We start from the raw sequence: 13,361 nt of genomic DNA, 5'->3' as shown, positions 1-13,361 counted from the left end.
CATTGCTTCCACGAGGGGCCGACCCACAACAGCCCAAGATCCACCCTACCGCTGATGTTGAGCAGCCGCCTCCTGCCCTGGATTGGGAGTCGGACTCATCCTTTGGCATCTCTGACGAGGACGTGCCGGTCCAAGGCAGCGGGACGGAGGCTGGAAGTGCCTCTCCTATTGGGTGGTGGATGCGCCAAGCCATTCTCAAGGTGATGGAGTCCAAGGCGCTAGAGGTGGAGAAGCTGGAGGTGGAGAAGAAGAAGCGAAAGAAGAGGGGTGCCACGAAGCCGAAGGCACCTATTGTGGTGGCAGCATCCCCTGCGGAGACCTCATCCAGGGTGCCAAGCAACAACTCCGAATCACCCAACCTGGCTGCCAAGAAGAAGAAGGCTGAGCTACTTGAGACGACCGTTGTCGATGTGGAGAAGCTCAAGGAGCGGCTAAAGATGGAGATCTGTGGGGGGAAGCGAAAGGAGCCAACCTTGCCGCCGCCAGCTCCTCTTCACCCAAAGTTTCGAGCGAAGAAGAGTACACTGTGAGTGTATTCGTGGCATCACTTATTGTTGAAAGTTTGTTTGTATGCTGCTTCACCCTTTATCTGTTCTACACCGATCGAGCAGGAAAGCGGTGACGGAGGATGAGGCAAGCCTGTAGGAGGCTAGCTTTGGGACCCAGGTGGGAGGTTAGGTTCTTGATGTAGGCTTGGGCTTTGCATCTTCTACATCTACCCAGACCGGACATGCCGCCGACTTGGTGGTAGAGCCGGAGAGGCCCAAACAAAAAGTCTCTGTCGTGCCTAGATGCTGCTGGGGGTGCCGTCATCTCCGTACCCAGGGCCACGGATGCCAGTGCCATGGAGCAAATGGAGGAGACCCCTAGGGAGGCGCCGATTGATGCCGAGATGGCAGGCTATGACACCGACATCAATACCCACGTGGATGATGATCGCACCACGCTGGCGCGAGTTGTGGCGGAAGACAAGAAAGACCTTGCCGTCCTGAAGGAAGCCTCGGTCAAGGTCAAGGAGGTTTTATACATAAGTTGGCTGACCTATCTTGATGTTGACTTTCATCCCTGTCTTCCATCTTTGAAATGTTGGAGCAACTTTTGTATAGAATCTGGACGAGCGCGCGCACAAGAGGGCTGGCGCCATCCACCGTGCCGAGGAATATCACCTCAAGGCTAAGCGCCTAGAGGCCAAGCTCAACAGGGTCAAGGAGGCTACCGCGGAGCAGCTCCGATGTAAGGCTCGGGAGCTGGAGGAGCAGAATCGCCGATTGGTCGGCCGATTCTATACAGGCGCGCACCCGACGGCTCATTTTCTTTAAAGAAGATATCTTCAGCTTCTGTTTCAATTGACCAGTGGAGATATCTTCGATGGACAAAGCCTGGAAACCAATAATTGGAAATGAAGTATAAGGATGGCGATTATCTATCGGCCTTCCGCTGCAACTGCGCATCGGGGGGAGATGACTTCCAGACTGTAGAAGAAAAGAAAGTCAGTGGTAATCTTGCAGTGCAAAGGAATTAAGTTAAAATCGGCTAAAAAGGGGTAGTACCGCTGCATTTGGATCAATGGTTGCGGGATCCAGGTGTGACGACCGACCCCTAATCTCCCAAGTTAATCTTAATAGGAGCCCTTGATCACCGTCATCTGTCTTGCTTTACCGCGCCTGAGTGCTCAGCCTTCAGCCCGATCCCGACCCCTGAGACCCGACCCCTCCCCGCTTCGCTCCGATCCCGACCCCGGCAAGCTCAGCCCACCGTCGGAACCTTCTAAGCCTTCCTCAAACGTCCGTTCTATCCGCCCGGAGGACCGCGAGATCTTTTCCCCCAGATCCTCCGCGACAGGCGCACTCGAGTTGCATGCCCGCTTCAGAGTCTCCCTGCCGCGTGGCTCGTTTTCTCTGACGCCGCCGCTCAGTTTTGTCTCTGGCTAGCGACCGAGTGGATTCTCGCGCCCCCTTCCCCAATGGCAGCGGAAACCCCTCTGCAACCTTTCTGCAGAACCTCGCCTCCCGCGCCCATCATCACGCCGCCAGATCCCAGCCCAGAGCCCGATGTCGCCTGTCTTTTCCGTCACTTCGACCACAGTCGCGCCGCCTGGTCCCCGCTACACGACGATTCCTCCATCGCCAACCCCGACCACGGCAGCGACAGCTCCTTTCCCCGCCCTGTCAGAAGCCGCCCGACAATCTGTTGCTCCGCGCTCGCCCGCGCACCCACGGCTGCCTGTCTTCTCACCTGTGCGCCCTCGATTCCAGCGCCGTTAAACCGGTCGCTTCTATCAAATCTTCCGCACGGCGACGCCCGCCTTCCGCCAAATCTCAACCACCGGCATAACCGCTCCTGCACCGCCCTGACGGCAGAGCCCAATGACCACTGGCGTCACCCCCGGAGTCCTGCACCACCGCCCTCTTTGCTCAATCGCCGCCCCGGCAGAGCACTCCATTGCTTCTCCCCAGCCTTCACGCCGCTCCCTTTCTCTCTCTCCCGCGCCGCTTCCTTTCTCCGTTCCAGCAGCTATAAAAGGAATGCACCAGCCGCCGGAGTTCCCTCCGCCATTGTTGCCTTCAGCCTTTCTCTCGCTCCCTGCTCAAGCTCCTAGCGCCACACACCCAGTTCTGGAGGAGCTCTTCTCTCAGCTTCTCCCTCAGTTTTCTCCAAGTCACCCAGCCGCTTGCTCCTCCGTGCTGCGAAAAGCTCTCTTGTGATCTGCAAGAAGCACTGCCGCCGCCGTAGCATTTCCGGTCTTAGCCGTTGTTCAAAGCTTTAGTCCCTTCGCCCAAGTCTGCCTCTTCCTGACCCCAAGCTTTCCTTTCAGGAAGAAGGTGAGTTGCCGGCCCCAGTCCGCTTCGCCCGACCCCTCCTATCCGCCCGACCCTAGTTCCGTCTCGCCCGACCCTATCTGTTCCGCCGATCCTTATCCGCCTCACCCGAGGGTTCGGCTGTGATCTTTTTCTTCAATCCGAGGGTGTATGTGTAAAATCTAGGAACCCTTCAGCGCTTGCGTCTGAGGATTCCTAGTATACCACATCCTCTAGTTCAAGGATCAGATCATAAGTTCCTTTCCGACCCTTGCCTCTTGATCATCACCAGCTCTCTTGAACCTCCCTACCCTCCTGCTCCTTGTCGCAAGTTTCTGGGCTCAGGTGAGCCAGTGTTGCTGTTGAAATAACCATCTATGCTAACTTTTGCATTGCATTCGTGTAGAGCTGCACCTCGCCGACGGCTTCTACGAGCTACACCCGGCGCCAGAAGACGAAGCTGTAGCTGAGCCCCTGCCCGCTGAAGCCGAAGTCGCCCCCGAAGTCGAGCAGTTTCCTTCCTCTTTGCTCGAAGGCAAGCCCCGGTTGCATGAAAACCCTGCGTGTTTTACCAAACTTGCGCATGCCTTCCGTAACATGCTTGTGCATTTACGTATAGGAGTTGTTTGAAACCCTAGATGCATGATTTAGTTATCCCCATGATCTGAGCACTAGCTGTTGGACCGAGTAGCTGCCTTGCTTAACTAGAAGACGGTAAAAGCCGAGTGATTTCCTGTCACTCGCGAGTTGTAGGAGTTGCATGTCTACCCTTTCTGTTATAACCATAAGGACGATGGACGGGGCAGGGTGTTGGTAACTCTTTGGTGGACGGATGGTTGCCCCGTCTGTCTATGAAAACTTGCTAAGGCCCGACAGTGGTAGTGTTCGTGATCAAGTGTTTGAAAGTACTAGCCTCATACTTAGTATGGGATGAGGAAGCCTAGTACCGGATTGAACCTAGACGTGAGCGGTCGCCCCATTGTTCTTGGAACGGAGTTCCCCTGCTGGTTGTCGCACGTGGTGGCAAGCGTGGTCACAGGACGGCAGAGGCCGGGTCTGTGGAACCTTGCACCAAAGGAAATGGGCCCGACACGGGTTAGGGGATTGATGGGGAAGGCCGACACAGGAAGCGACCTCCGGGTGCGTGGATGTCGTGAGGCTAGGTTCACCATGCATGGTTAAAGAACTCGAATCGATTCGTCTGCCTCTCACAGTTTGAGATTGCTTGATCGCTATGTCACCCTGAGTAAAGGAGGAATTTGATGATGACATGTTTGTTGATATATTTACACATCTTGTTTCGCTCTATGATTGCTTCGAATAGGTTGCAAACCTAGACTGGTAAATGAACCTAGAACCGGAGCTAAAACTGGAAAATAGGGTTTTACTTAGTGCTTTTGGCAAACAAACCCCTCAGCCAAAAAGCCCTGCATGTCTAGAAGGAGGAGTAGTTTTACTCCTATCGGTTAAGTCTTGTTGAGCTTAGTAGCTCAACCTTGTTGTGGCTCCTGTTTTTCAGGTGAAGTTGCTGCTCCCGACCCTTCCCTAGCTGGCGCTTGGCCGCCCCAGCTCTCGCCAGGCTGGACGGTTGAGTGGGATCCCTCCTCGGATGGCGAGGAGAGGAATCAGTGATGTCCCGGTTGGCCTCACCAGGGACGTCCGACCCCGACGATTGCTTCCGCTAGCGGTTTTACCTTTTGTTATTTTTTTCCTTGGAACCTTGTAAAAACTCTGATGTTGGTTTTTGTGGCCGAACCAAAGGGTTAAATCGTTTAACTCAGTGGACTCGTTGTATTCTTTGGAACCACTCACCTTCATGTGGGTTTGCTAAACTCGATCCTGTTCAAGTGGTTAATCGGATGAAATCCGACGGCACTTCGTGTCAACTTGGCTTAGGCATGGGTGTCGCATGTTAGGCGACTTAACCCTGTCTAATCAAGCTAATCCGAAGTGGATCCGCCACACCAGGTCGTTGCAGTATGTTGCGGGGGACACGTAGAAGAGGTGTTGTTTCCATTCGCCCCACCATAGCTTGAATTGTTGGACTGCAAAGGAGGCCACCACCCAGTTGGCCAAGTCAATGGTGTTGGAATCTGGTGCCAAACTGCATAGCCGATTATATTCAAACCCCGTGGTAAGCTCATCCCGAAACTTCACGCGGCCGGTAAAATAAATCCCAATTGGCAATTGTCCAAGGCCAAATTGTCATGCTGCCACTGATGGGTTGTAAAACTCATATGTCAGGGAGTCTTTCCTCAAAAAGGAGTTCGCAGGCAGAATCCCAGGCTTGATCAAGATATCCATAAGCTCATTGTCAAAAGAATTGGTGGTTGAATTGAAATAGGCGGGGTTTTCAAAAAGTGGCTTAGTTCTTTGATATGGATACCAGCTTATGGTTTCTTCACTGAAGCCAGCATAGAAGCACCTGAAGTACTCAGCGGTCTTGGTGGGAGTGAATTTACTGCCAGGGAGCGCCGACGTCGCTTCGCCAAAAGAAGTGCAACGCTGGCGAACTGTTGGATTTTCCCTTGACTCGATATTGGGAAATGTTTGGGTTTCAATTCATCCCCGAGAAACTTTGATCATGTATAGATTGAACCAGAGGGTAATGAACCACCAAGGGCCACTGGGGTTTCCAATCGGCTCTCCAGTCGACAACTTTACAGCAATTTGGTGCAGCATATGGTAGGCCGATCCCAACAAGTGCTTTCCTAGAGGAACATTGGAACCCCTCACTAATGCTTCGGCCAAAGCTTGTGTGTTCAACGAAGGGCTGACTGCTCGGCCACAGAAGAAATGTTTTTCTAGCCACATTATCAGAAAGGATGTGTGCTCTCTGTCGCTGATGGTTCCGGTCTTCATATTCCTAACGATATAGCCTTTCCATCCGCCGATTCCTTTCGTTTCCAGGCGATGGGTGGGCTTGATCTGGAAGTCGAAGGGCCTGTCGGGCGAAGAAATGTCAAGGTCGGTCAACATCAGGACGTCGGCTAGAGTCGGAGTCATGGGCCCATGGCCAAAGAGGAATGCGTTGAGGGCGTCAGACCAGAAATAGGATGTCGCCATAACTAGGGGCTCGTTCTTCTCCATCTGAGATAAAGACAAGTTTATGCAATGGCCGATTTTCTGTTCATCCCACAGAACCCTCTTAGAATCAGCCATCCTTTGGAACCATTCCTTCCAACCAGGGGTCTCGTTCGGCCAAGATCTAAATGCGCCCGTCCACTAATCTAGATCCATGGGTGGTTGCTTGAAAGGAATTCTGTGGGTTTCCAAATTGATGAAGTCGGTTGGATCTGGGTTTCCCATAGGGCCAAGACCGATGAGACCAGGTACGTCTGAGAAAGGGATGGTAATTCGTTGTCTAATCGCTTAAGGAAGATGAAAAAGGGAAAACTAAGAATAGATCTAAAAGACGCATGAGCAGTAAAAAGTAAAAGGTAAAGCTTTATATGTTTACCTCTGGGATGAAGCTCATTGTCGCTGATGGAGCCATCATTGTTGAGAATGAAGCGGGGTGAGGATGAGAGAAAGATCGCTGGAAGGATGCAATCGGGAGGCGAAAGGGCGCTGGAATGTGATGGAAGATGACTTGCTGGGGAAAGGGAAAATTCTGAGCTCGTGGAGAAGAAGCGGCGGAGAATGCTTGTATTTAAGGATGGTTCGAGAGAAATGGTAAAGGCGGGATTTTTACCGCCGTCTACACGAATTTCGGAGGAGCGGTTGCCTCAGGCGTCCAGTTTGAAAAGATTGCAATCATCAGGTAAAAGACTGCAAAACAGAAAAGAGTTTTTGCCGTGCTTGTCTCGGAGAGAAAGTTAATATTAAAAAGAATTTCGAAGCAAAAGTTATGTTTTACTCCGAAACTTGGGGGCATGTGTTGACGCCGGATTTTGACACGTATTTTGAATCGGCGTCAAAGAAGGAAAAGATTGGCCCATGCGGCAAGCTAAAAGTTACAGTTGGGAATCGACCAATTAAAGCTACAGTGTTTCGGTCGATTGGCAAAAGGAGTCAGCAAGGATTGGCCGATTGGGAGCTGGAGCGGCTTGGCCAGTATGGGCCTAGAGTGAGCCGGAGAAAAGATTAGCTAAAGAAGAAGGTTGGTCCGTGGGATATGACAACCAACTCCGATATGAGTTGTGTTTGTAAATATTTATTGTTATTTAAAATTAGAGATAAATTCTAGTCGGTTAGGAAATCAGTTGTAACAGGCTATAAATAGTCACCTCTAGAGGTTTGTAAAGGACACATCAATCAATACAACAAATCTACTTATTCCTCGCACTTTACTTTCAAGTCGACGACTTTGCCAAAAACCTTTTCTTTTCACGAGTTCGTACGGGTTGGCAGGACTGCATCGACACGATCTCCGGCCGATTTGTAAGTTCTGTTTATTGAGTAATATCTAAGGTTTAACTTCGTGCGCATCGCTGTTGTTTCGTTTAGATTTATTCACCAGTTATCGATATTAACTAGAATTATAGATTTTATCTATTGCTCTAGTTTTATCACCAGTTATCCAGCTTGAGATTCGAACTGTCGGCTTCATTACTGTTATTCTTATTTATTGTCATATAGTCGATTAGATCTGTTTCAAGTGTTGTATTTGTAGCGTTGTTTAAATTGCTCTAGTAGTTTCTTTTCAATCACTACGTAACCATCGGGTGCTATAGCCGATCATCTCTACATTAAATCGATCGATTCGCTGATACGCTTTTCATGACAGATCGGAACCTTAGCCGATCGAAACCCCTGGAATTTAATACTTTTCTTTTCTTTTCAATCAACAGGTCAGATTGACTGGCACACCGCGTGAACCGCACCAGGGCAATAACCCGAACAGGAGTTAAGCAGATTCTTCCGGATCGTGTGTCCGACGCTGAGGGTCATCGGCCGATTTTTAACGCCAACACAAGCAAAAGAGAAAATTTCTAAATAAAAATATTAATTTTTTTAATAAAAAATCAAAATATAATCATGTTTGATCTTCTTTTATTCCATTAATTGTAAATAACATCATGGTAAAAATGGATTTAGAAACGGATATACGGTTTAGAAGGAAATTGCTTTCAAAATTTGGAAACTACACTATTGTTTACGTATGGTCCATTGCCTTTTCATTTGCTCAGACACCTCCAGCCGATCGTGGCTTTGCACGTGGTCAGAGAAAAGGAGCGGAGGCCACAATTTCGAGCTCCGTCTGCCTAGTTCATTTTCTGGACTGGCTCCTTGGCCAGAGACCTGTATGGAGGCGTTTGGCAGGGCTTCAGCAGGAGGCGGAGCTGGAGCTGCTCGCGAAGCTCTGCCAAAAGCGGCCTTACCCTGATCTCTTTTGGTTTAAAAAGTCCTTTTATGTTTGTATGGTTTGTAAAGTCTTATGAAAATATATAAAATATATATTTTATTTTTGACCCATTGCATATGAAGATGAGTTAATTTATGCGGAGTATGTAAGGGAATAATCGATAGCATTGGGACGAACAAGCCGTGTGTGTAATATTTAATTAGAGCATCGTTTTCTTTGCTTTCGTTCTTTTTTTTTGTTTTTTTGCAAATGGCGATAGCCAAACCAGATTCATACCTTTTTAAACTATGGCATGACAACATATCTATATCTACGCTGTCTCCAAACAGATATAAAAAATATTTTCCTTCATTTTAGTTCATTTGAAACTGAATATAATATCGTACGTAAGATCACTCTATTCGTCTCGTAGAAATCCACTATGATTCTATGAACAATGTGTGAAGCCGAGACCCACGCCCAGAGCCACACAAGCCATAGAAGTGGCGCCCAACCGGCAAGCAAACGGCCAGAGCATCAAATTTCCTAGAATACATTATTACCTTTTATTTTCGTTTTTTCTAAGACCGGTGCAGTGCAAGGGCATCGTTGACGATGGCAAACCAGGACGCAGCTGGCCCCCGGAGTGAGGAGTCGTCGTCAAGTGCCATGAAACAAACGATCGTTGACAACTTCTTCCCTCCAGTGCCGAGTGCCGAGCAGTCGACCACGCTTGCGGGGAACACGCCCGCGCGCCGCGGGTGGACGCACGCGTCCCAGCCGCCGAGATCGAGCCCCTCCCTGCCTGATTCCCAGCTCAGGAAGGACGCCGACGAAGCGTAGCGTCAGCGCCCTCTTCCACAGGACGTCGACACGATCAACTCACTGTCACAGCCGCGCGGGCAGTCCAGAAGAAAACGCGCTGCGGAAATATCTAGCAGCACCTGGATCATCTTACGCACTAAAATTCATATCACATCGAATATTCGAAGGCTAATTAGAAGGACTAAATATGAGCTAATTATAAAACTAATTACACAGATGGAGACTAATTCACGAGACGAATCTATTAAACCTAATTAATCCATCATTAGCACATATTTATTGTTGCATTACATTGTCAAATCACGAACTAATGCTTAATAGATTCGTCTCGCAAATTAATTTTTATATATGCAATTAGTTTTATAATTAGTCTATATTTAATACTCCTAGTTAGTACCTAAACATTCGATGTGACGGGAATTTTAGAAGATTCTAAAAAAAACCGAACACCCCCGTCATGTAAATTTAAATTCTACTTGACGGCTGTATCGTGCACAGAACGCTTGTACGCCGTGACAGGCAAGCAGGCACCAATCGACGCGGGATACGTCGCCGCGGCGCCGTCCGCCAAAGCGAGAGCGCGCGGCGGGCACGCGTTCGCAGCGCTCCGGCCTGGACGGCAGCGCCAAAGGGCTCCCGCCGGGCGCGTCAGACTCGTCGCCCGACTCCCAAGTCCCACCCAAGCGGACGACGCGACGCAAGTCACGCAACGCAACCCCACCAAGCAAGACGCCCGCGAATATTCGCGGCACCCCGACCGACCGGGCGCGTCCGCGGCCCGGTCCCGGGCGCCGCCTCCTTATTTTACAACCCGGCTCGCGGGCGCGAGGGGACGCGGGCGGCGGCGAGCGAGCGAGTTCCAGTCCTCCTCTTCCGCGCGCACGGAGGAGACTAGCGGCTCACGCCCGCAAGCGCCCCACACGGCCACACCCCGCCCCGCCAGGCCACCACGCCCCCGAGAATAGGCGAGCGGCTGCTGGCCCACGAATCCAGGAGCCCCGGCCTGCGCGGCGCGTCCGTCGGCCCTCCCTAAATCCGGCCACGCCCGCCGGGGTGGAGAGAGAGAGGCGACGGTTGATCAGTCAGTTCTAGGTTTCCTCGGGGGTCGCCTTCCCCTTCGCTTCCCCCTCGTTGTTGCCGGTTTGTTCGGCTCGATCTGGTCGGCGGATCAGTCGGTTTTCATCACCAGAGGAATAAAGTTAACTTCCCTCGGCGGCCGTTCGCCCGTCGCCCGTATCGCCGCCGCCGCCGCCTCTGTTGGTTGGAGTCCGACCTCCCTCCCGTCCCCTTTGGTGAGTCCTGCTCGCTTTCCTCGCTGCTGCTGCTTCCTCCTCCTCCCGATTCGATTTGCTTCGCTCATCCCACCGATCTGCCGGTGCGATTGTTTGTTGTTTGCTCATCTGGATTTTTCCTCGCCTGGCAGTTTCGGTTTCCGAATCTTCTAGGCCATCGTCAGCCCGGCGGTTTCTCGAACTCCATCCCGTCCGATAACAGGTTGGTTGGCGCATTCTGATTCCTTGCTCTCGAGAAGAAAAAAATGAAGTTTTTTTTTTGTTCTGGTGCTCGCTGTGGGGATAATGCTGGCAGGGGAGGCCATAACTTGCTAGGCTGGCATCTCATGGCGTGTCGCTCAACTAACGGGCGGACGCGATTGATTGCCCCGCCAGCCCAGTTGGATTTGTGGGGTGCGTTTTCGTTTCCGCACGCTTGATGGCGAAGTGGTTGTTGCTTTCGGAATCTCTTTTCGTAGTCACTGAGAAATATTGCTTCTTTGACATTTCTATTGGTGTTCGTTCATCTCGCGTTTGCTTGGTCACGCCTGTTCCCAAGATGTGGGTTCATACTCAGTCAAAATAAAATCGAATTTTTTTTTCTGGTGCTGGGTACTCTGAGCATGTTGCTTTTAGGATTCGTTCTCGAGGGTGATTTGGTGCTGCGGTTCTTTCGCAGGTCTTCGTTATCACTTCGTTTGCGTGCCTCCGGCGAGCGAGGATTGGTTGAAACCGGACCATGGCTGAGATAGAAGACGCGGTTGGTGCGCCGCCAACGGCGACGACGACGGAGTCCGAGGGCACCACCACAGACGACGAGCATCTTTCGCCGACCTGCGCCTGCGGCGGCGGGGGCGGAGGTCTCGGTGGAGGTGGAGGCCGCATCAAGATCCTCTGCAGCTTTGGCGGCCGCATCGTGCCCCGCCCGCACGACGGCGTGCTCAAGTACGTCGGCGGGGAGACCCGCGTTCTCGCTGTGCCCCGATCCATCCCCTTCCGCGGTACGTTCTTGATCAGTGCGCATTGATAGTTGATACTTTGATGTCGTCGGTGCTCAGATCTTCAATTCATTTTCCGCCCCGCCGTGTGCAGAGATGAAGAAGAAGGTGGAGGAGATGTTCAAGACGGAAGTAGCGGCCATCAAGTACCAGCTCCTCTCCGTCGCCGAGGACCTCGACGTGCTTGTCTCCGTCACCTGCGACGAGGACCTGGCCCACATGCTGGACGAGTACGACCGCCTCGAGGCCAAGCGCTCGCCGACCGCGTCCCCGCGCTTCCGCGTCTACGTCTTCGCGCCGCAGCCCGCCGCGCCCGCCTCCACCCGCTACGCCGGCCTATCGCGCCTCCACCCGCACCACCATCACCAGCAGCAGCACCACCACCACCACCACTTCCAGCCGGAGCGCTACGTCGCCACCGTGCCGGCCTCGCCCGACGGGAGCCCGCCGTTCCCGTCCCAGCCGCACGGCGCCGTCTCCGCAGGCAACTCCCCCCGCGCCAACGCCGTGGGCGCCGAGCCGCCCGCCGCCTTCGGGCAAGGGATGCAGCGCGTCCGGAGCACGCCGAACCTCGGCACCCTGGACGCGGCGGCGCAGTGCCTTCACCAGCACGCGGCGGACGGCGGCGGCGTGCCGGGATACGTGAGCAGCTCGCCGAGGCACGCCGGCCTGCTGCAGAACAGCTTCCACCACTACCAGCACCAGTACGCGGCGGCGCCGGTGGCCGTGCCACACCATGCCGGGCGGTACGACGCGCGCGGGTACGTCCGGGTGGGCAACTACCTGGCGCCGGTGGCGCCTCCTGCCCGGCCTGTCTCGAGGGGAGGACTGGCGCCGCACAGCGAGATGGTCACGCCGAAGAAGTCTGCCATTGTTTGGGATTGATGCGGCCGTCGGTACGCCGGAGCCCGGAGGGGAGCCTGGTATAACGAATCCTTTTCTTTCATCAGTACGAGGGGGCAATGAGTGGACTGATACGAGTGTTCTTGAGATGTAAATAGACGGTCGGATGGATGGCACGCGGCCTTCTTTTAGCTGTTGCGACAGTGTCCAATGTCCATGCGGATTGCTGAACAGGTTTGTGCGTTACTTCGGGGGTGCAGCACGTCACATCGGACTCTAATCACGAGGACTAAACATGATCTAATTAAAAACTAATTATGGAGACTAATTCGTGTGACGAATCTATTAAGCCTAATTATTTCATTATTAGCACATGTTTAAGGCTTAATAGATTCGTCTCGCATAATTAGTTTATGTTTAATACACTTAATTAGTATCTAGACATTCAATATGATTGGAACTTTAGAAGGGAGTAAACAACTAACTTCAACGCTGCCCGAAGCAGGATTGCGTTGACAGTCAAATCAAAATATTCAGGTAGCCAAGGAAAACTAAGCCATGACCTTCCTCCTTCACAAAAGCTAGGCGAGACTTTGACATTCAGGGTGCGTTTGGTTTACATCCTAGCTACACCGCGCCAAATATTGTCTACGGCCAATGTTGAGCAGTTCGTCGGGGTTGGGAACGGCAGCGGAAGGAGCCAAATATTATCCACGGCCAATGTTGAGCGGTTCGTCGGGGTTGGGAATGGCAGCGGAAGGAGGGAAGGCGGGAGCTGCCGAAGAAGAAGCACCCTTGGAGAAGTAGTCCCGTAGGCGTTGCCGTGGCCGTCCATGGTGGAGCCGGCGGAGGCATGGGGAGGAGCGGGGGGCGGTGACGGCATAGGGAAACAAAGGGGGCGGATCTGGCGTAGGGAAGAGAGGGAGCGGATCCAGCGAAGGCGTGGGGCGGAGCGGGAGCGGTGGTGGCGGATCCGGGAGGAGCAGTGGGCTCATGGTAGTGGAGGCGTCAGGAGGAGCGGGGGAGGTGGCGGCGTATGGAGCGGATCTGGCGGAGGCGTGGGGCGGAGCTGGGGTGGTGGCGGCGTAGGGAGGGGTGGGGGCGGAGGTGTGGGGAGGACCGGGGGTGGCGGCGGGAGTAGTGGGTGCGGCGGTGGGGAAGGCAGTGGGTGTGATGGCGGTAAGGAATGGAATGGGAGAGAGGCAGAAACGGATCGGGACGGGTGGGTTGGGTGGGGGTGCGGCGAGGGGAGGTAGTCCCGGACGGGGTATTAATGAGGGGTACTCCCTCTTTTTAGTCCTCATAAGCAACCCTTAGAACTAAAGGGCTAAACTTTAGG

The 13,361-nt window shown here is 52.9% G+C and overlaps 1 protein-coding gene across 3 annotated transcripts; it reads left to right on the top strand.

The window, feature by feature from the left end:
* The first annotated feature begins 9,622 nt into the window (after positions 1-9,622).
* LOC117851048 (uncharacterized) lies at positions 9,623-12,268 on the top strand. Of its 3 annotated transcripts, XM_034732951.2 has the most exons (4): positions 9,626-10,202; positions 10,334-10,404; positions 10,861-11,182; positions 11,274-12,268. In XM_034732951.2, exons 3-4 carry the CDS (start codon positions 10,921-10,923, stop codon positions 12,062-12,064), a joined length of 1,053 nt encoding a protein of 350 aa, XP_034588842.1. In that variant the 5' UTR covers positions 9,626-10,202; positions 10,334-10,404; positions 10,861-10,920; the 3' UTR covers positions 12,065-12,268. The 3 variants fall into 3 exon arrangements, with proteins under 3 accessions (XP_034588843.1, XP_034588842.1, XP_034588844.1); XM_034732952.2 differs by lacking the exon at positions 10,334-10,404 and having other exon boundaries at positions 9,623-10,202; XM_034732953.2 differs by lacking the exons at positions 9,626-10,202; positions 10,334-10,404 and adding an exon at positions 10,411-10,742.
* Positions 12,269-13,361: the final 1,093 nt, after the last annotated feature.

This window comes from Setaria viridis, chromosome 3, assembly GCF_005286985.2.
Source record: "Setaria viridis chromosome 3, Setaria_viridis_v4.0, whole genome shotgun sequence".
Lineage (NCBI taxonomy): Eukaryota > Viridiplantae > Streptophyta > Magnoliopsida > Poales > Poaceae > Setaria > Setaria viridis.
The sequence above is the reverse complement of the archived record's forward strand: the minus strand, read 5'-3'. Positions and strand labels throughout refer to the sequence as shown.

What these genes read in the sequence shown, in the direction of transcription:
- LOC117851048 (XM_034732952.2), top strand. Translation starts at nt 10,921, where the DNA reads ATGGCTGAGATAGAAGACGCGGTTGGTGCGCCGCCAACGGCGACGACG. An exon ending in CCGATCCATCCCCTTCCGCG is followed by an intron (nt 11,183 to 11,273) that starts GTACGTTCTTGA and finishes CGCCGTGTGCAG; the next exon opens with AGATGAAGAAGAAGGTGGAG.